The sequence below is a fragment of the Rhinolophus sinicus genome, chromosome 16, assembly GCF_057876585.1.
Source record: "Rhinolophus sinicus isolate RSI-liver-muscle chromosome 16, RSI-T2T, whole genome shotgun sequence".
Classification (NCBI taxonomy): Eukaryota; Metazoa; Chordata; class Mammalia; order Chiroptera; family Rhinolophidae; genus Rhinolophus; species Rhinolophus sinicus.
This window is the reverse complement of record NC_142516.1, coordinates 95,339,697-95,363,162: the sequence shown is the minus strand read 5'-3', so window position 1 is coordinate 95,363,162 and position 23,466 is coordinate 95,339,697. Positions and strand designations below refer to the sequence as shown.

The 23,466-nt window shown below is 35.7% G+C and overlaps 1 protein-coding gene across 1 annotated transcript in view; it reads right to left on the bottom strand.

Annotated features, from left to right (window-relative positions):
• Positions 1-225: 225 nt before the first annotated feature.
• The window catches only part of MTMR6 (myotubularin related protein 6), a 36,268-nt gene continuing 13,027 nt past the window's right edge, over positions 226-23,466 (bottom strand). Inside the window, exons 3-14 of the mRNA XM_019736553.3 lie at positions 19,276-19,438; positions 17,898-18,055; positions 17,610-17,738; positions 14,626-14,760; positions 11,566-11,698; positions 10,395-10,504; positions 9,885-10,010; positions 7,529-7,578; positions 6,898-7,098; positions 4,545-4,670; positions 4,332-4,458; positions 226-2,477 (exon numbers count right to left, since the gene is read on the bottom strand). Coding sequence (XP_019592112.2) covers positions 2,217-2,477; positions 4,332-4,458; positions 4,545-4,670; positions 6,898-7,098; positions 7,529-7,578; positions 9,885-10,010; positions 10,395-10,504; positions 11,566-11,698; positions 14,626-14,760; positions 17,610-17,738; positions 17,898-18,055; positions 19,276-19,438 — 1,719 coding nt within the window. The 3' untranslated portion in view covers positions 226-2,216. The remainder of the gene's footprint in view (positions 2,478-4,331; positions 4,459-4,544; positions 4,671-6,897; positions 7,099-7,528; positions 7,579-9,884; positions 10,011-10,394; positions 10,505-11,565; positions 11,699-14,625; positions 14,761-17,609; positions 17,739-17,897; positions 18,056-19,275; positions 19,439-23,466) is intronic.

Here is a 23,466-nt window from a genome sequence, read left to right as displayed (position 1 = left end):
GCCCACTATATCTATTTTAAGTAGTCTGGAAGTTATTTTTGTATATGTTAATATTTAAATATTTATCAACACCCATTTTTTGGAAAATGAACTGCTCACACCTGACACTGTTCTGATTAGTAAAATGCGCAGGTCCATTTGATTTAGGGGAGCAAAAAAAAAAAAAAAAAATCCAACTACAATTTGATCCCATATGTTTTTTTCCCAAAAGAAAAACATTCAAAGTAAAACATGAACATTTAATTACCTTTAAATAATATACGAAATAATTTACATGCTATACATTCCCAAACACACTGAACATAAATTCAATTTTATAAGACATATACACAATATGCTTTTTACCAACATATTCCCTATAGGTCACTTAGGATGTTAACTGATCTCTCAGGCCATGTGCGCTGAGCATATAAACACATATATGTGCCTCAAGTTGAAGATTAAGATAATAAACCAAAGAGCTGAATATAAGAAGTCCCTAACGAGACTTTAAAGTCTCTTTAAAGATTCTAAAACCACAATCAGTACTGGAACCACGTAACAAGGCACAAAAGCTTTCCCTTTGTGGTCACAAAGATTAAGTTTCCTGTCCCAGTGCTTAAATATCACAAATTATATTTTATATATAGTGCATTTCTGTTAGTTTAAAAAGGCGTATTTTTCCTATTACATAATGTGTTACATACAGAAAACCATTGGCAAAATAAACAGGATTAGACAAGCTTTCATACAACAAAGCTTTCTTTCACTTGAAAAAGGTATTAATGTTCAAAACTAATAATAGATACAGGTGTAATAAAAAGAAGCATGAGCGAAGCTGTGCAGATTTCCTAGTACCCTTGAATTACCTTCGTGCCACCCATGTTAGTTAAATTTTCAGTTCTGAAGCCAGCTGGCTTCGGCAATCCTGACCTCAGGCTTCCAGGTCCTGTGTGAATGTGGTCGCCCCAGCCTGGCAGGCCCTCAATTGTAAGTGATTTTTTTCTTTTTTTTTTTTGGAACTTAAAGATATGTACCAGTATATAGAACAAACGGTTAACATAACAAGGCAAAATGAAACTCTTCCCAGCAATTAAATCGTGTTTGTTAAACACTAACTTTGTATTAATCTATCCTTCATTTTCCTGTTTTTCTTCTATATTAACGGAAAATAATATTCCACATAGAAATGACTACTTTAAGATTCATCAAACCAAGGAAAGTCTAACCGGTCTGTACTTCCCTTTTGTTTTTACCCAAAAATGTTTGGGTAAACTGAAAGTAAGATAGTCTCAGTAAGAGTAACTCATTGAGAGAGAAAACAGTTTAAAAGTACAGGTACTACTCATTGTTTCTAAGAAGTTTTAGAGCTTTAGCTTTTTCTGCTTACACAGTTATCAAAGGAATAAAGACAACCACAAAGTAATCCATACATAAGAGACAGTCAAATGTGCTTAGACATACTCAAAAAATCAATAACCTAAGTTGTAGACAGCAAGTCATCAAATGTAGTACTAAGCAAATTGTAATCGGAATAAAGACTTCGGTTTCACTAATTCTGACCATGGAAGTGGGACCAGCTCAGCGTGAACTTCACAGTGAGCGGCTGCCCATTCAGACAGCAGCACCGTGCACACACGCCTGCAGTACTGAGGCCGCAATCTTCACAAATCAAAACAAGGCCGAAGCAAAGAAAACCACAGCAATCTTGCTCTGGGCTAGAAAACTCAAGAGTAAAGAATAAACCGAGATTTAAGGCTTTCTTAGAAATATTTCTCATGGCACTTCAACATTAAACATCACTAATAGGCAAAACCTGTAAATATTCACAGTTACATGGTTACATAATCCAAAGTACATGCCATGTCAATAATTACGGAAGGGACGGCCTTGTCAAATTTTGTTTCCTGGCAATTAAATTATGTTTAAGTAAGGCTCTTCATGTTTGGCTATAATTACTACATAAATCATACAGAATGTCAATTCACTAGTATACAATGCAAATTGTGTTTTAAGTAAATGTGCCAATATGACTTGTTTCTTAAAGAACTGAGACAGTCATGTTCCTTGCTAGAAATGCAATTAAACTGACCTCTCTATCACGAGAGCAGTTGTTATCCTTTCTTCAGCTATTAACCTCCTGCTGCCCTAAGATCACTATTCCGTTTGGTCAAGCACACAGACCATCCTCACAATATCCACTTCTTGTGTGATAGTCAGTCCAGGAAACACTGAGTCTAACAAGTCATCCTGGCCACGCCGTACTCCACGCTGACCACACCAGGCTCCGATTTGGAAAACTCGTCGGCATACTCGCTGTACCGATTATCTGCCGGGTTGCTGCCCTCTATAGTTCGAAGAGCATCAGTCACAGGTAGCAGAGTTTGCTCCTTAAAACACAGGGAGGTTTTGAGGGCAGGTGACTCAGGATGAACTGTGTGTAACAAGTCCTTGGTGAGAACTCCATCTATTTGCTCATTTTTGCGTTGTTTAATTTTCTAGAACAAATCGAAATGTGAAAAACATTACTAATTGCACATAGTACATGTTCATATACGTAGATGAGAGAAGAAAACATGCTTTTGTAAACGTCCTCTTTAGGTACAATACAAAATTAAATCTCAAAAAATTAATAAAATCTAGTGCAGATGAATAAGGCATGGTTGACAATCCAAATTATTTACAACTTTTGCAGGAAAATGGTTAGTTAAGTCTTTATACTTGACTGCAGAAGATCACTAGGCCTACATATTTGAAAAGTCCATACATAGAAAGTATGAAAAATAAACATTTCATAACGAAAGAAATCTATATGCGACATTCACCCTGAAATGACAACTGCATAATACAACACACACACACACACACTAATTTGGCTAAAGATTTTACTGCCTAAGAGCTTTCTCACATGGTTTTTCTTTTTCTTTTTTTTACAATGGTTTGTTAGGTGAATACCACAAGCTTTAGAATACAAGAGATTTAAAAAAAAGAAAAGAAAACCAGAAGATTTAAAAAGTATTCTTTGGCAGAGAATCACCCTCTCCAAATCCCTGCACTGACCTCCCACGATCCTGAATTACCTGCCTTTTTGTAACATATCATCCTCCACTTTACTCAATACGTCATTATTTAGATGGTCAAGGAACACACCAGCCTGAGAGGCAGACAAGACAGTCTCCCTAGGTTATAACAATTGTCTAGGATTTTAAAAATATGTCCTTACTGATTCTTTTTGGTTACATATGATGGCAAAGATTACAGAAAGGCCTGGGGGTAGACAGCGATTTCTTAAGGTTCACAAAAAAGCATGAAACGTAAAGATTGATCAATTTGACTACATTCAAATTCAAAACATCTATACGAAACATACCATACATAAAAAAGAAAGGACAGGAATAGACAGTACGAAACCTTTTGTGATACATATAACTAACAAAAAATCAGTGTCTGGTATACAAAGAACTCTTACAAATCAATAACAAAAAGGCAGATATGCCAATAGAAAATGAGCAGAGGCTTGAAGAAGCCATTTACAGAAAAGTGGCCAACAAACATGAAAAGTCACTCAACTTCAATTGTTACCTCGGAGATCCAAACCTGAAAACAATGTATGATCAGCAGCTGAATGGACTGACTGAGATATACTCATACAAGAGAATGTTATACAGTTGTTACTAACAAAAGAATTGAAATAAAGCTACATGTATCAACATGGATAAATTCTGAAACAATGTTGAGCAAAATGAAACGTGACAGCATGACAATCTGCATGTTGGTTTAAAACACGCAGTTTCTTAGCTGAGTGAATGCATGGGCATTCGCGGTGCATGATGCCCTGTGTACCTCAGACAAAAACTACATTCTTCGGTATTTTTTCAATATATAATAAAAATAGTATTTTAAACCCCACAAAACTGTTGTGGATACAAGCCTATGTAGTAGAAGTACACAAATACACACAGGGATGATTACCACCAAATTGAGCACAGTGACAGCAGGTCGGGGAGGAGTCAGGAGGAGGACACCGGGTCCTCAGATGTATCTACACTTCGTTTCTTAGGACAAGAACATGAAAGCTCTGAAGCAAATATGATTAATGTTGGATTCCCACAAAGCTAGGTGGTAGATACCCCCATATTATCATTCTATGTCTCTAGTATATACTTCAGATATTTCAAAATCCAGGAAAAGTGATTCAAACTAACCTATTCAAAGTAAAAAAAGATCTGATTGAAACAACCATTGTATTTATGAGGTTTCTATACATACTAGTTTACACTAAGAACACAAGCAAGGAAACAAGCTAATTTCATATTCCAAATACATTACATTAGATACTTGAGAATACTTACAGATTCCAAGTCTTTAATATCTTTCTCTAACTGTTTATTTTCCTCATTCATGTTCATAATTGTATTACACACCAACTGCCTGGGATGCAATGTTCGATCAAACTGGTGGTACATGTTTCTCCAAAACCTTTATGACCACAAAAAAGAAAAAAAAAATTAATAAATTGTGTTTGAGAAAAATAGAATATAAATACTTCAATGATACCAACTTACTTAAAATTGAAAGATACTGTATTTGGCTCCAAAACAGCAAATTTCTGAGATTTGTAGAGAGGATTTAAGTACTTCTCTTGGTCATCCAGAAGAAACGGCCAGAGGGAGTAAGTCTTCTCCTTTAACCTTATATAACGAGAGAAACATAAAGATCTTTCCCACAGATGCCAATGCTCAGTTTTATAAATCAGGCAATTGTTTCCCAAGCAGATTTAAGTTTTAGCTTTTCCTTCTAGTCACAGTCTAATGTCACCTTGTCTCTGAATTCTGTATTCTGCTTTTTCACTTATAACCGTGTGATAAAACCATGTCTCTTATACAGAACACAGGTACACGACTTCCTTTACAACCACACTTTGAGATTCCTCTCTTAACTTACACAATTTCATAACCTTGGTCTCTGACACCTATTTCAGGTCACCACACATGCACAGGTGACCCTTAAACAACATGGGTTGTTAAAGGGTCCTCTTACACACGGATTTTTTTCAACAAATACACAGTTGGCCCTTCATATCCCTGGGTTTCACATCCGCAGATTCAACTAAGTGTAATCAAAGATAGTATTTTCGAATCCATGGATGCAGAGGGCCGACTTAAATTATACTCAGATTTTCAACAGTGTGGGGGTGAGGATTGGTGCCCCTGACCCCCACATTGTTCAAGGGTCAAATGTACACAGAATAAGATACTAATGTATCTCTCTGTTTGCCTATTCTCCCAGACCCACACCTGGGCTCTAATGGCATGTATTACAGGGCAGGGACAAATTGAAGTGTTGAGTGGGGAAAAAAAGGGAATTAGGAAAAATCAGGACATTTTATTCAAGAGTAAAAAAATGCCAATTATACTACAAATCTAAGAGTAAGTAGGTGAAGTAGGCGGGTAAAGGGTAGAATGGCTTTAGATAGTATATTTACCAAATAAAGATAAAATAGATAGGGATACAGGGGGAAAGGTGGAGAATCTGCTCATTTTTTCATGACCCCTAATATGGCCAATTGTATGTTTTTAGAGAAAGAGCGCTAGGAAGTGTTTTTATTACTATCTTCCTATTTATGAGGATGTTTGACACTAAGAATAGTTTTTCCTAAAGTAGCTCTATACTGCAAAAGTCACCTCTCCTAATTATGAAGAACTGTGAGATACTATAGGAGAGCTAAGTCAATATCTAATTAGTTCATCTGTCATACTCTACTTCAATTGTTATTCCCTTCACACATCTTTAGACTTTTCCACGTGCTCTCAGTTCTGCCTTCAACTCTGTTGAGAGTAACAGTGGACAGCTGTCTTCAAACTACCACCAGATTTAGCCTCTCTAATGTCACTTTAGAGCAGGGGTGTCCAAACTGCGGCCCACGGGCCAACTGCGGCCTGCGATCCATTGTTAATTGGCCCGCAGCAAATTCCAAAAATATATTTAGTTTACTTAAATAAACCAGGTGAGGCAATACGTACTTCACCTTGAGTCAGTGGCCCAGCTGTTTGTGTTTTTTACCGCATATGGCCCTTGGTGAAAACCATTGAAAAAAGTTTCGACACACCTGCTTTAGAGGTTCAAAGATCTGTAACTCCTCTTTATTGATTACCGTAAGAAATGAAAACTCAGAAGCCCAATGTAAAGAGTGCCAAAAAAAGGTATACACATGACTTGTTCATCTTTTGTCATCGGTATAGTCAAATATAAAAAGACATCTCATAGCTTTACCCAGATCTCCCTTGCATCAAAAACTAGCCAGCAGCCCCTAAGCTCAAAGACTGGGGAGGGAAGAACAGGGGTGAGACCCAATCAGGGACAGACACACACTGCAGCCAACATAGGCAGGTCTCTCTCCCCAAAGAACTGTCTGTTTAGAAACGTGAGGAGAGCTACAAGGCTTCATCTAACTTAACTTCCCCAACAGTTTTTAAATATTTTCCCACACTTTAAAACTTAGTGACCCATATTTTCTAGGAAATGAAATAATGTAAAGATTTTTCTGTTCTAAATATACATTCAGACTGGAAAGGAGCATGAAAGGGTTTCTAGAGTGTTGGTAATGGTTCTTATTCTGGGTGCTGGTTACACAGGTGGATGAGTTTAAAACATGAGCTTCACACTTACGACATATGTACTTTTCTGTATGTATGCTACACTTCAAAACAGATTTTAAAAATGGACTTTGACTATTAATCTGAGGGTATGAAGGATATTCAGAGGGTACTTGGCTTCAGAAATGTAGACAATAGAATCTTTACAATAAAATTCAGTTCTATTTCATACTGTCAAGATATTTTAAGTTCAACTATGATTTATATTAGACCTCAGCTATGTTGGAAAAATAAAAAAGCCGTCTTAATTAAACTGTCTTACTTGAGTTCTTCTCTTTCTTTCTGACAATTTCCAAGGAAATTTCCAAATTGGCATGAATGAATATGTTCATGGATCTGAAGAAGAAACGCTTCATTGAATTCAAAGGCTTGTGGAAACTGTTCAGTCAAATGCCACACACATTCCAAGAACTGAGTAAACACCGGTGAGACTTCCTTTGGGTCACCATCCAAATGGCCACACCTAACCCCCCAGAAAGTACAAGCTTTGAAAAACGTCTCTGAAAGAAGTCAATTGTTTGGGTATTGTTAAATTTAAACACACACATACACACACAAAAAATCCTAAAACATTATTACATTGGCATAAGAAAAACTGTGATATTTTTATTGAAACAATTAACACTTATGTGTTTTTCAACCAGTTTCAAAGGGTGTATTACCTTCTACCTATTACAATCCAGAGAAACAGTAATAAATTGCCATGAAAATTAACAAAGGTATAAAAATTGAAAGAAATGACAGAAAAAACTAAATCGGTCTTCACACAAAAAACCGTATCGCACTCTTACCTGCCATCGGACATGCAAGTTAATGAAGAATAAAAACATTCTGGTACTCTAAACCAGTTTTACTAATTTTACAAAATATATAAATGTATACCTGTGACTCACCTCTCTGAAAATTTATGTCCAAAGGAGATCCAATCCTTTTCTATTAAAACCTTAATAAGAAAAAGTAAATTCCATTTAAAACTACTTGGAATTTTTTTTTTGTTTAGAATGGATTAAATCCTATTATCTTAAAAACAACATTTATCCTTTTAATTTATGGTTGCAAAGAAAACATAAAAAAATTTAATTATAGGCAAAAGACAGCAAGAACCTGGATAAGAGGTTGGTTTAACAAAGAATACAAATGATCCATAGAAAGAAATACCAGTCTTATAACTTAAATTATTTTGGTTGCATTTATTACATGTTAAGTGACAAGTGCATGTTATAAAGCACTGTTGCATTTACATTTCTGTATGTATAATTATGATAAGATGCCTAGAAAGAAGGCTGGGAAAACGGAAATCAAAATAGTAAAAGTGGTTAATTGTGGGTGGTAGACTGGTTATGTTTTAAACCATTTGGCTTACTTGTAACATTACCTCTGTAATACTTTTTAAAAAAGAATGATAAAGAGACCTATGAAAAGTTTATATTCAACTTCAAATATTAATATCTAAACTCTTGAACAGCGTGTCTTTCTTAATGTTTCCTCTGTCACAATTCTACTGAAATAATTTAACAGGCTTCTAATTTTTTTCACTCTAAACAGCGTATCTTCTTACTATATAATATACATTATAATATCATTATATAATCACCAAGTACATTCTTTTCAGTGTCAAAACTGCCATTTTCAGCTTCTCTGACTTTGTCTTAAATCTCTCTGGAAGGCCATATAATGGGATGGGTAAAGATGCAGCTTCTGGAGTCACACTGTGTGGACGAACTCCGAGCTCCACCCCTCTACCTCCATGTGACCTCAGGCAAGAGTCCTTCAGGCTGTCGCAGCCGGTTTTACCACGAGCCCTCTGCCGTTCTCCTACACACCCACTTCTCAAACTTGCTCACTATACTCATTCCTCTGATGATCTCAGAGGAGCAGGAGAACAGCACCACCCATCCTGTCAGCTGAAATCATCCTAGAAGAGGGCTCCTATCTTCTACTCCACATCCAATCCCTGAACAATGCTATTGACTACTGCCTTAACATCCCCGAGGCTGAACCCGTCACCTCCGCCCAAAATGTGTTACTACCTTAGTTCTGGCCCTCTTTTCACTACTGAGTTGTCCTAACAGGTTCTACACTGGTCTCTTAGCCTCCATTCCCACTCTACTCTGCCTTCAGGACCTCAAACCAGTTTTTTGTTGTTGGTTTTTTAAAGCAAATCTAAGCAAGTTATTATTTCCTCTGTTTTAAAGCCCTTTAATGGAGATCACTACACAAACTCCAGTTTTCTCTTCCTCAGGCCCTCACCCCACCATATTTTTCTGCACCCAAGCCCCCCATCACTCACCCTGAACGCTGTCAGTCACACGTTACCTGCATTCACCTAAAGGAGCTGTGCTTTCATTCTCACAGCTCCTTTTGCCTGGGAAGCTGTCACTCTATCCCTGATCATTTGGATGCCTAGCGAACAATTAAAGCCAAACATGGCAAAGGAAATGTTCCTTATCTTACACTCTTCAAGATAAGCTGAACATGATTTTATTAGCAGCACTTCCATTTGTCCTGCCCCAGATTCAGTATGCTAGCACCACAAAATAATGGTGCTGAAAGGGACCTTCCCTTGCTGTAAGATGACACTATACTTAGTAATGCTAAACTAATGACAATTTCTCCCATCTCTTCGTTTTACTTTACTTGCCATGAGTTAAGACATAAATTTTGAGAACATGAATGAATCTCATCATACGTTAAAAAAATAAAAAACAAGAGCCAGGCCTTTAGCTTCACGAAGCCGAAAATCTGTTCACCTAGATTTTAATCTAATGTTCAGATATAAACGTGGTTCCTAACATGTAACTACAATTAATAAATGGAGTTTTAAATAGAAAGTTTCTTTTAGAATATAATTTTAAGTACTCTTATTTATGCCTTGTTTTACTACATTACTTACACGTTTTAGATAAACATGAGGGAAAAATACTAAATATTTCTATTGCAACAGTTTAGGAAATAATAACTTTTAAATCTAAAACTTTTTGTCAAAGATGTGGCACAAATGGAAATCAGTCTAACTCAAGGTTTCTCAACATCAGCACTACTGACATCCGGGCCAGATAACCCTTTGGTGTAGGGCTGTCCTGTGCAATATAGGTTATTTAGTAGCATCCTGGGCCTCTAGCTGCTAGATGCTGGTTGTACACTTTCCGTTATCTGTCACAATCAAAGCTGTCTCCTAACATTACCGTATGTCTCCTGAGGGAACAAAATCATTCCTATTTGAGAACCACTGGTCTAATAACTCCTTACCATGAATCCTTTGATTGTCCTGTAGTAGGAATCCAATAAAAGAGATCCAAGGGAACAGACCTGAGAAGTCCTATCCCAGCCATCGGAACAATGTACCAACACACTTGCATTTTCAACCACTATTGCCTGAAAAGAAAGACCACATACTTAGGTTCTAGCAGAATCCATTTGAAGTGAATCAATAAGTTCTACTCAAACCATTAAGTATTCCATTATAAAGAAGAGCTAGGACTGCAGTAATAATGTCACCACAGCATAATTTCCAAAAAACAACAAAACACAAAGCAAACAAAGACAAAAATACTTTTCAAAGTGTTCGGGCATTTCTTTTTAAGTCCCTACATGAAGTGCTACATGATATTTTTGAAGCTCAGAGTAAGAACTTCATTAAAGAGGTAAAACAAAATACAAGTTACCTGACTAAAAAAGATACCAATACCCAACAGAATAAATCCATCCCTTCCCAGCCATTATAAACCCCCAAACCAAATATGAGCTATGAAGAGTTACTTTGGCTAAGAAGATTGCAGCATCCATGACCGCTTTGATATGGCGAAGCCATCCTGAGCTCTCCAAACCAGAGTAGAAATCATTGACAGAAAGCCCTTTGGTACCATTGACTGAAAAGGGGGGGAAAAACATTTCAATTAGAATGGGCTAGAGTCTCCACTTCTCCTATTCAAGGTATCTCTGGGTGAGTGAACTGGGGAAGAAGAGAAGAGGACAAAATAAATGGGCAGGACTTTATAAAAGAACAGATGCTATCAGAGGCTCAGTAATTGACTTTTTTTGGTTACATTTTTCGTCTGTCTGTGCTTTAAAAAACACTCCTACCGTGTTTCCCCGAAAATAAGACCTAGCCAGATAATCAGCTCTAACGCGTTTTTTAGAGCAAAAATTAACATAAGACCCGGTATTTATTATATTTACATTATATTATATTATATTATATTATATTATATTATATTATATTATATTATATTATATTATATTATATTATATTATATATTATAGACCTAGTCTTACAGTAAAGTAAGACCGGGTCTTACATTAATGTTTGCTCCAAAAGACGCATTAGAGCTGACTGTACAGCTAGATCTTATTTTCAGGGAAACACGGTATCTCTTTTTTTAAAAAACTTGTAGCACAAGAGTTTAATTAAAATAGTGTGCTGTCTTAAATTTTTAAAATTCCACACCATAACTAAAGAGATACATTACTATTTAAATGAAACATTATCATAAGTTAATCTTAATTGTACTGACTAATCAAGAATACCTACCTAACAATAGCAATTTTTTGTAAAACTATTAGAATGATACTGTTCAATAGAGTAGCTACTACCCAAATATGACTATTAAACACCTGAAATGTGGGCAGTCCAAAATGAGATGTACTGTGGTAAGTGTAAAATATACACTGGTCAATTCCTAAGCTTTAAAGACAAAAAAGGTAAAACAGATCATTACTAATTTTTTATATTGATTATATGTTAATGTTTTTAATATATCAGGTTAAGTATATTATTAAAATTAATTTCAACTATTTCTTTATACTTTTTAAAATGTGAGTACTAGAAAATTTCAAATTACATCATTTAAAATTTGACTTTAAATTTATGTTTGACTAGCATTATATTTCTATTGAACAAAGCTGACTAGAAGGTAAGCAATAATCATACCTTCCAATAATTTCTGAAGGCTGGACCGCATGACATGAATGTTTTCAATTCCAACAAACTGAAATCTAATATTAGAATAGTTGTCTTCATTTTCATAACCTTTTCCAGCTGCTCTGTTGGCCATTGCATTCAGCTAAAAATAGAAATTTCAGAAATTTAGAGACAAATTGTTTTTATCTTTTAACTTAACTTACCAAAATATCATGAAAACACCAAATAAACTACATTTTAGCTAGCAGAGAGTTTAAAGGAACTCATCAAAACTAAACGTGCTACCATTTTTTAATAAGTAAAAAGGAAGTCTAAGCAAATTACTGTTTCCTCTGCTTAAAGCCCTTTAATTACAGCTAATTAATAGTTAATAATAGTGAAGAAAGATACTATAAAGTAACAACGTGATTGCTATATAATGGAAAAGTCAGACAAGTCTCCACAAACACTTCATAAAACTGATTCAGTTAGTTTTTACTCACTTTTCCATGTATTTGTAACACATCAAAATTTCAAAAAGAAAGATCTCCTATGTAAACCCTAATGATTCAGAGCTGGGTAGTTTTTCTTTTCCAGACTGAACCTATGAGATTCACCTCAGAACAGGCCTGGAGCACCTGGTCACTCAGAAAGCCATAGGGACCCTGACGATCAGCTCTGAGATATACGTCAGATTATTTGAGGTCCTCCATATTAGAGATCACTGGAGGCCCACACAGTATACAACACGGCGTATAATCTGCCAGTTTGAAATAGCTCCAAGAATTAGGCCAAAAATAAACGGATCTCGAGAGAGAAAACAGATGGCCTGGAGGCCCATGATCTTCAATTTTTACATCAAATGCTAGCAGAGATTCACTTAAGGTTTGTCATGTTTGATTCTTTCAGGCTAGGATTTTATATAGTACATTATTACAGTTTACTAAATATTCTTATAAACTCAGATGAAATGGCATCTAAATTTTAGGAAGAAAAAGGAGCTTTTCATTCAGAGGATTGGGGCCCAGGTTGGTACCAAATACAGTTAAATTTTATTTACTGACTCACTAGTTATTCAGCACCTATGATGACTAAGGTAAGAGTTAGATATTAAAAATGTTTTTACAGTACTATTACTTAAGTTTAACTACTAAAACAAAACAATCAAAGATATATTTTCTCTGTAAAAGTCAATTATACAAATAAGAGATTCCTGAGAAACAAATAGCCCTCAGATGTTACATTCAGAAAGTCTTGCATTACAATCATCTTTTATATCTAAGTAATATCACCTAAAAATAGGTCTAACAATTAATCCACCTAGATTATACAAGTAAAACAAAAATTTTCTTACAAGAGATATTACCAATGCTCTTGACTTCTAAGAAAGTCTTAAAACATTATCAAATTATCAGTTTCTAATTTTTAATATTCCTTAATTTATTCAAATTAATCGTATCTTCTGTTTTCTCCATTATCTTTTGTGAGGCTGCATAATGATGAGAATTACTCTGATACAGCTATCATTCTTTTCAACAAAGCTGCCTAAAATTGTGGTCTATATAGCTCACTCGCTTTTTCTCATCGCTTTCTCTTATTTTCTCATCATTCCAGATTTTTGAAGAAATCCTCACTATAATTCTGCCAATGTTCTTTTGTGTAGCCCACCAGCTCTGCATACGATGCTATAATAAAAATTAAAAGTCATGTTAGCTACTACCATTGAGGATTTTAATTACTTTTGTTTCAGGACCCTCATATGACTCGGTTGTTTAACTGTATTTATAAAAAGAAAAAGGGATTCTGACATTTGTCCCAATGATAAAAATTTAGGAGACGGAAAGAAAACTGACTCGGTGGTGAACACACAATGTGAGATATCGATAATGTATTATAGAATTGTACACCTGAAATCTACATAACTTTACTAACAATTGTCACCCCAATAAACTTGAACTAAAAAAAAATAAATTTAACCTTACATAATAGATGCCTAACGGAACAACTATTTCCTGTTCACTATTTATAATTCTCTAGTTCAATGTTTCCTAAGTTAACTTTAACTGTTTTCCTTATTTTCTTGAATATTTCAAATTAAGGTCCATTATTTTTAACATGAAATGTTTTGCCAATTAAAAATTCTACAGGGGGCCGGCCCGGTGGCTCAGGGGGTTAGAGCTCCATTCTCCTAACTCCGAAGGCTGCCGGTTCGATTCCCACATGGGCCAGTGGGCTCTCAACTACAAGGTTGCCGGTTCAGCTCCTCGAGTCCCGCAAGGGATGGTGGGCTCTGCCCCCTGCAACTAAGATTGAACACGGCACCTTGAGCTGAGCTGCTGCTGAGCTCCCAGATGGCTCAGTTGGTTGGAGGACGGGCTCTCAACCACAAGGTTGCCGGTTTGAATCCCGCAAGGGATGGTGGGCTGTGCCCCCTGCAACTAGAAACGGCAACTGGACCTGGAGCTGAGCTGCGCCCTCCACAACTAAGACTGAAAGGACAACAACTTGATGCTGAACGGCACCCTCCACAACTAAGATTGAAAGAACAACAACTTGACTTGGAAAAAAAGGCCTGGAAATACACACTATTCCCCAATAAAGTCCTGTTCCCCTTCCCCAATAAAATCTTTAAAAAAAAAAAAAAAAAAAAAAAAAAATCTACAAAAAAGGAGTAAGAATTTCTAATTTTCATGACACACACACACACACACACACACACACACACACACAATTTAGTATTTCTTCACAATAACATGATACTGATACACCATTAATAGTTCCCAGTAAAACTCAGCTTTCCAAAACATGTGTGTGTGTGTGTGTGTGTGTATATATATATATATATATATATATATATATATATAGTCAGAAAATATCAGAAAACCCCAAAAAAATCACCGTTTGGGTTACTGGAAAATTGGTCTCCTAAGTTGGTATCCTTTAAAAGATTGATTTTCTTAGTATCATTAGCCTCAGTTAATGTAAAACTAAGATTCTGATATGTTAAATATGGACAAATTCATCAACTCTTAATAATTAAAGTAACAAAGATAATTAACTAATAGACTGTACTGTATTCAAGACACATACTTTGGGCCTGGTATCCACGACATACATATAGCGATTGGCTGGGTTGGCTTTGCTAATGGCTTGCAGCAAATGTTCATCCTCCAGGCACCGGGCACTGAATCCTGACAGTGGTTGGCTACATCGACAAATGGCAGCCTAATTTTAAAAAGACAGAAAACATCATCCAAAGATGTCTAAAATATGTCTCAAAAATGCTTAGAAGAAAAAAAAGTTAAAATCAAATGTGCAATCTGTTTAAAAGTTGGCAGGACAATTAGAAATCCTATTTGAATTAAATACTATTTCAATATCCTGATGTAACTTAGTTTTTTCCAATATTCTCTTCTAAGAAACCTAATACCTCCTTATCGGGTTTAATGAAAAAAATCTTAGAAGCAACACCTGGTCGATTCTCTATCATGTAACCTACTAAGATATCTGCATTCTGTGCCCTAGATAATAAGATACTTTTAACCCAAGTTCAAGTAAAATATCAGTCAATAAATGTAGAACAGCATTTTTTAAATAGCAAGCAACATTTGAACTTTTACTTTCCAAAGGCTTTCAGAGCTCTAATTAGAAATCAGCAATCTTTATATAAAATGAGCTTCAATTCAAATTTGGGTTAAAATTTAGTCAATCTAAGAACACAAAAGTATTTATAAGTAGTAGTGAATGTTGGGTTAGATATTTACGGTTCTTTAAAGTCTTAAATAAAAGATCATTCCAAACATGGTATCATTAAGGGGAAAAAAGTATATATAATTCACACATTTATACATTTTAAATTCAGACGTACAAATAAACCCATATAAATTTAATAGACGAAAATGAGGATTGCTTTATTAAATTTTTTCAGACCTATTTCCTGATTTGTTAAGTTGGGCATTGAATATTTATTTTCAGCCCAGATTTCCAACAGAACATTTATACAAACATGGGTGTGTCAAACAGAGGCCATAACCAGCCATAACTCCTTATGACTTTGTTTTGAAAAATAGATTAGGAACTTCTGTTTAAAGATTTACTTTTTACCTCTGGCTCCCTTCTGAAACTCAACTGAAAGTTCTAATAAAGAAATTTAATATGTATAATACCAAAAGGTCAAAGAAAATGAAAGGAGACAAAAATAGAGATGTCAATAAAATTTGGGGAAATGAAAGCAGATTGACAATAACCGATGTACCAGAGCAAAGAGAGCTGCCAAACCATTATGAGTCCATACGAAACAAGGTATTTTGAGCAGCAAAATCCCGGAAGAGCTCAGGATTTGGTACCTCTGAAAGCCTGAGTGGGGTACAACTGAAAACAGCAGAACTGGGTGAATGTCTGTACAAGGACTAGTTAAGACTCCCAGATTTTCCCTCATCCCGAAGACAAAGTTTACTCTATGAAGGGGATTAACCTGAAGACTGGACAGCAAGCACAGCCGTGGTGGGGGGTGAAGCCTTGTACCCCCTAAATCAGGAGGATTAAGTACCAAATAACAAAATGTGAGATCTTCCCCTCCCTCCCTATTCCCACACTTGGATCCTGGCCAGACTTACCACACATTGGGATGAAAATTACAACAGGAAGAATCCAAAGATAGAGATCTCTCATGCACACAAACAAACTTCTAAATAACTTTGGAGTACCTCACGCTTAAATATGAGAGGCCAGCCAAGAATCAGATATTTAAAAGACATGAAAAACAAAATAAACAGAAAAAAAGAAACTGAGCAAACAGGAAACTAACTGGGGAGCAAATAATTTTTTCAAAATCTTTAACATCTTCAGACAACTAAGTAATCATATCCAAGAATAGAAAACTATCTAAAACAGGAAAGAGTTCTTAGATTTTAAAACACTGTAGCAAAAAAAAAAAAAAAAAAAAAAAAAAAGGATCTAAGAGATGGATTGGCTATAGGGTCAAGGAAAATTGAGAAAATCTTCCAGGAAACACAAAGAGATGAAAAATTGAAGAGAAAATTAAGAAAAATGGAGATTTATGATAGGAAGCCCATTTGTCAAGCAACACACACACACATATACACAGAGAGAGAGAGAGAGAGAGAGAGAGAGAGAGAGACAGAGAGAGAGAGAGAGAGACAGAGAGAGAGAGAGAGAGACAGAGAGAGAGAGAGAAAGTTAATAGGAGAGAGGAAGTTACCAGAGAAATAGAGGAACAACTTCCCGAAACTGAGACCTGAGTTTTCAGATAGAATTTAAAACAATATGCCAAGGCACATCACTCTGAAATTTCAGAACACTGGGGGGAAAGGAAATTCTAAAAGCTTCCTGAGGAAAAAAAATCAGGTCACAAAAAACTGGGAGTCAGAAATGGCATCTAACTGCTCAACTTACTAGCTATGAGATACAGAAAAAGTGACTTACCCTCTCTGAATTACAGTTCCCCATTTAAAAGTTACAGGTAATTAGCACGGTCCATCTTATAAAGCTACCAAGTGGATTTCATGCACATAAAGCACTTAACACATAGTACCTCCCGGCCTACTGTTACAAAGGTAAATTTTACTGTAATGGGCAATCCCTATTACAGCATCTCAGTACAAAGATGCCTCCTTCACTTCTTATTGCAAACTACACCTCCAATTTCAAGAGCTTACTATTAAAATGGGAGCCTGAAATACCTTTGGTTCTCTCCCTTTTCTCAATAGTTAGTTGGCTTGTCAAAACTGTCTGGTTCCCCCAATACAGGCAGGATCAAAAGAGAACCACAGGCAAGGAGGAGAACCTATCTGTTCACTAACCTCATTATTTTCAAGTCACTACTAGAAGGAAGGAAGGAAAGAATGGGCGTGGGGGATGACAAGTATACACGTTTCTGTAATTCAGGGTAATTTTGTTTTAAAAGTTTGAAAATGTAATTAAGTGAAAAACCAGCACTTCTCTATCAACATTATAATAACAATCTCTTAATGTAAACATGAGTGCGCTTTCGGATACTTACGCCTGAAGAGGGGCCGTACTACATTTGCAAAATCACAAAGAAAGCTTCCTACCTCCTTATTTTGATGGTAGTAGGAAAGGACTGGGAACCTTCCCTTGCTGCGGAACTTGGAACTACCAACAATTATTGGTTTGCTTGCTATTCGGGGAACATAAAGTTCTCTGGGATAAGTTTCACAAATCTGTAAAAATCAAACAAAACATAACCATTCCATGCATCGCTCAACCATGAGGTTAAAAACCACCTTTAAAAAACTTTAAAATTTACAGAGACAACTCACTACTATAGTACTCTCTGGTACTAACATTTTCTGAATTTCCCCAGAAAGTCGCCAAGTTACCTTGTATTCTCGGTTGGCATCAGACAACTGCCAGTTTGAATTTGGCACTCCCATCCTCTTATATTCCTGAGCAAGGTCAATGAGCTGCCAGCCTCGTAGTCGTTCTGAGTCATTTTGCTTGGGATTATAAGAGAATGCATAGAGATCTTCATATTTTGCTGTAGTATATAAAATACACAAATGTTAAAATGTAACTTATAAGGCTTAATTCACTACAAATAAAAGTATTTTCCAGTTTTACTCCTTCCTTTTTTCTTTAAAATCTTCAGAGAAGCCTAATACCCGAATATATTTTAACTTAGTATTTTCTCAGTTGTTTGATACAAATGATTATACATAAAGGCACACATGTCGATCTGAGAGTCAATTTGTATGGTCAGTTCAAGCTAGTAAATAATTAGACTTATACATTAAGTACTCTACTGCCACATTTCCTTTTCTGAAAAGTAAAATTTTAAAGACACAAATAGACAATTCCCACCCACCACTTTTCCCAAATGAGATGTAAAATAGACTGATAATGCTGTAATGAGAAACTCGAGGTGGCATATAGAACATGAAATTGCATATGCATTCCTATAGTACAATTTTGACCTAAAATGACAATGCACAGAGGTCCAGAGAGAACTGACCTCTGAACAACAATAAGCTCCTTGCAGTCACAGAAGCATCTGGCTTAACTTGGGACAATGGGATAAATGTTACAGGCTTTATGTGTCAGGAGAGAAGAGTGAACAAAGACCTGCCCCTAGACCACTGCAATCCAGGTGTTCCAATAAAACAAAGTAACATCCAGTAACTAAGGTGCTTTGTCTCCCTGGAGGGGGTCTATGTAATTCAAGTCATGCTGGGAAAAGGAAGCCGCCAGATCCCTAAGGCATGGCAGTGATAAGATTTCCCATCAGGGCCTGTATCTCTCTCACTCCTACTATGACTATGTATAGTAGGATTCACCCTCTCCTTTCTCTCTGCTCATCTCCTTTATGTTCCACTCCAGTCAATTAAGTGTATTAGAATCTATTAGTCCCGCTGCTACCAGAGGAGGCTGACCTTCCTTAACAGTTCATTTAGTACTCAATTTCCAAGTCACTCCCATTGGTTGTGGGATACTTCAAAAAAAAAAAAAAGAAAAAAAAAAAAAGCCTGTACTATAAATGCTTACTTTGTCCTTTCTATTACTCCTTTGGAAACCATTCTTACAATTCAGATCGTAAGTTTCCAATTACTCCTAGGCCAAATTTTTTAGAACAGAGTGCACAAGAACTTGACTTAAGAGTAACTTAAAGTATAAAACAACAGTACTGAGATATTAAATAAAGTACTTTAGATAATCCATCTCACAATTGAGTGAGTAAGCTTTGGTCTCTAAGAACAGTACCTTGTTTTGAAAGTTGTAGCAAAGAGTTGTAAATATCATGGCAATCTCTTTCTCTGGGAACAATGAAATGCACAATCCTGAAGTTCTTGCACTGAATCACAAGTGGGCATCCAGAAGTCGTCAAAGCCAATTTCTCTACTGAGGCAATATGGTGATGCAATATCTATAGCATGAAAAAAACATGTGATCAGCATTATAAAAAGCACTAAATATTCTCTTCCACAGTGCATAAATGTCAGAAAGGCCCTCTTCAAATAAAGACTCAAATGTTCTCATACTCAAAAACAAAAATTTTAAATGACAATCCCCAAGTAAGAAATGTCCCGACACTTCCTCCATCACTCCACATGTTCAATACACCCTCAAACCTGAGAAGTGCATTCCCTAAATGTCTCTGTAAGTTGTCTGCTTCTCTCCTTCCTCACTGGCACTCCCCTAGCTGCAATGTTCCCATTCTTTCTCACCTGAATTACTATAAATAGCCTCCTAAATACTCTATAGTCATTCTTTACCCCCCTCCCCCATCTCTTTTCTACAAGGTAGGGGAATGATCATTAAAAAACAATAAAAAAAAAAACAATCTAGTCACATTATTTCCCTCTTCTCCCCTTCAGTACTAACCAGGCCCGACCCTGCTTAGCTGCACTCAGGGTGGCATGGCCGTGGACTATTTCCCACTCTTTAGCCTCATTTCAAGCCCCTCCCCACATCACTAAGTTCTAGTGACAAGAGCTTTCTTTTGCTTCCTCAAATGAACCAAGCTCCTTTATACACACTCTGAGTTGCTCCTACTATCCAGGATATTGCAGCTCTAGCTCTTCACCTAGGAACTTCTAGTATTATTTCTAGCCTTTGCTTAAAACTCATCACTGAGAAGGATGTATATAGCCTGACAATCCCCACAGCCCTTCTCAAGTAAGTTAGGCTCCCTACATTATTTTATACAGTGTCAACCTACACTTTTCCTTCGTTACACTTAGTACATGTGTAATTTGTTATGTAGTGAATGTCTATTTCTCTTGCTAGATTTTAGGAACTTTGTAAGAAGCAATACTATAGGTAGGTTAAACACCATTATAGCTCCAGCATCTCATACAGTACCTGGAAGATTATAATGAACCTCTTCAAATAAAAAAATTTCAAATATTATATATTACACATTCGAACTTAGAATTTGGCCAAACCAGAAATATAGGTGTCATTACTGATACCTCCTCTATCACAATAAATGCTTACTGAATGAATGAATATAAAGTCCTATTACAAACTCAGCATTTGTTGGCATTTTAAACATGATTCTCATTCTTATCTATTACTATCATATTCTGCTTGCCATTAAAAAAAGTTTTCCTTCACTTAATACCATTCCTGTAATGTAAAATAGTTATAGCACACTTTTCCAGAAAATAAAAGATCTTAAAGTCATAGCAGGTTTCTGGATGATAAAACTCAATCATGGCAAGAGAGCAATACATCCCGAATTGATCTAAAAATTTACCAGTAAAAAATTTCAACCTGCTTTGTGTGTGTGTGTGTGGCAGGGGGCAGGGTGAAAGATGATTATTTATATTATAAATATTAATTATATAAAGTTCACATGCAAGAGTAAATACATAAAATAATCAAGGAAAGCTTGAAGAAAAGACTAACAAGAGAAGTCCAAGGAAATTAAAAGTATATGTAACACAGATAATTAAGCACACATATGTAGCTCATACTTGTGGCTAAGATTTAGCACTATGAAAACTTGTATTAGCAGATCTGTGCCAAGCTACTCAAAATGATCTAATTAATAGTAATATCTAAATAGAGAATTAGGGACAAAAAGCCACTATAATATTATACCACAACTATGATTCCAATTAAGACCCAAAATTATTTACAGGAAGGGAATGATAAAGGAACCTGGCTCTGACACTAGTTATGTGATCTTGAAAAAATAATAATCTGTAAAATGAGAAAAAAAGATAAAAGGCCCCTTCTAGATCTAAAATGTTCATTTCTATGGATCTAATAACGAAAGGACTTCATTCAGGACAGACATGTGGGTATATACTGATAAGAAAGCATTTTTTTTAATTAAAGTTTATTGGCATGACAGTGGTTAATAAAGTTACACAGGTTTCAAGGGTACAATTCTGTAATGCATCGTCTATATAGCACATTGTGTGTTCATTACCCAGAGTCAGTTCTCCTTCTATCACCATCATCTACCACCCTCCTCCCCCCTTACCCTCTGGTAGCCACTAAACTATTGTCTGTGTCTATGAGTTTTTGTTTCTTTGTCTTGTTCCCTTGTTGTTCTCAGTTTTATATCCCACATATCAGTGAAATCATATGATTTTCGACATTTTCTGTCTGACTTATTTCGCTTAGCATAATAATCTCAACATCCATCCATTTTGTCGCAAATGGCACTATTTCATCTTATGGCAGAATAGTATTCCATTGTGTATATATACCACAACTTCTTTATCCAATCATCTATCGAAGGACACTTTGGTTGTTTCCATGTCTTGGCCATGTCTTAGTAAAAAAAGCTTCAATGAACACTGGAGCACATATATCTTTAGGGATAAATGTTTTCAGATTTTTTGGGTAGATACCCAGGAGAGGGATTGCTGGGTCATACGGTAATTCTATTCCTAATTTTTTGAGGAACCTCCACACTGCCTTCCATAGCGGCTGCACCAGTCTGCATTCCCACCAACAGTGTATGAGGGTTCCTTTTTCTCCTCAGATTCTCCAACATTTGTTATTATTTGTCTAGTTGATGACAGCCATTCTAACTGGTATGTATACACATTTTAAGAAAGGAAAAAACTGTATTAAAGTTGTAACACTCAATACGTACTGATAACGAAAGACGAATACAAGTCCTGTGTATACATTTTTTAGCACTCCCAGTATACACACACACGTATATATACATAGATGTATTTATGTAATGTTTTATATATATATATATATATATATACGTATATATACATATGTAATATATATATTATATATACATAAAACATACATATTATATAATGTATCTTTACACAAATAGAATCATACCATTCATACTATACTGCAATTTCTTTTTATCAAAATTATTATTTGAAAAACTGTCTATTTGAGTACATAAAGCTCCTTCCCATACTGAACTCCATATCCCATAACTATATATATACACATATTCATATATGTGTATATATATATATACACATTAAATTATAGTTGATATACAATATCAGTGTATGAGGGTTCCTTTTTCTCCACAGCCTCTCTAACACTTGTTACTGTTTGTCTTGTTGATGATAGCCATTCTGACTGGGGTGAGGTGATATCTCATTGTGGTTTTTATTTGCATTTCTCTGATGATTAATGATGTTGAGCATCTTTTCATATGTCTATTTGCCATTTGTATGTCCTCTTTGGAGAAATGTCTCTGCAGGTCCTCTGCCCATTTTTTAATTGGATTGTTTGTTTTTTGTTGTTGAGTTGCATGAGTTCCTTATATATTTTGGATATTAGCCCTTTATTGGAGACACTGTTTGCAAAAATCTCCCATTCAGTTGGTTGCTTCTTTATTTTGTCAATGGTTTCTTTTGCTGTGCAGAAACCTTTTAGTTTGATACAGTCCCATTTATTTGTTTTAGCTTTTACTTCCCTTGCCTTTGGAGTCAAATTCATAAAATCCTCTTTGAACCCAAGGTCCGTAAGTTTAGTACCTATGTTTTCTTCTATGCAGTTTATTACTTCAGGTCTTATGTTTAGGTCTTTGATCCATTTTGAGTTAATTTTGGTACATGGTGACAGATAGCTGTCTAGTTTCATTCTTTTGCACGTGGCTTTCCAATTCTTCCAGCACCATTTATTGAAGAGGCTGTCTTTTCTCCATTGTATGTTTTTGGCTCCTTTGTCAAAAGTTATCTGTCCATATTTATGTGGGTTTATTTCTGGGTTTTCAATTTTATTCCATTGGTCTATGTGTCTGTTTTTCTGCCAATACCATGCTGTTTGATTACTGCTGCCCTGCAGTACAAGCTAAAGTCAGGGAGTATGATACCTCCAGCACTGTTCTTTTTTGAAGAAAGCATTTTAAAGACAACAACTGGAGAGAAGAGAACAACGTAACATAGCTGCCCCCAAAACTACCTCCCGACATCTGAAAAGAAGAGCTGTGTGGCAAACTTTCATTTG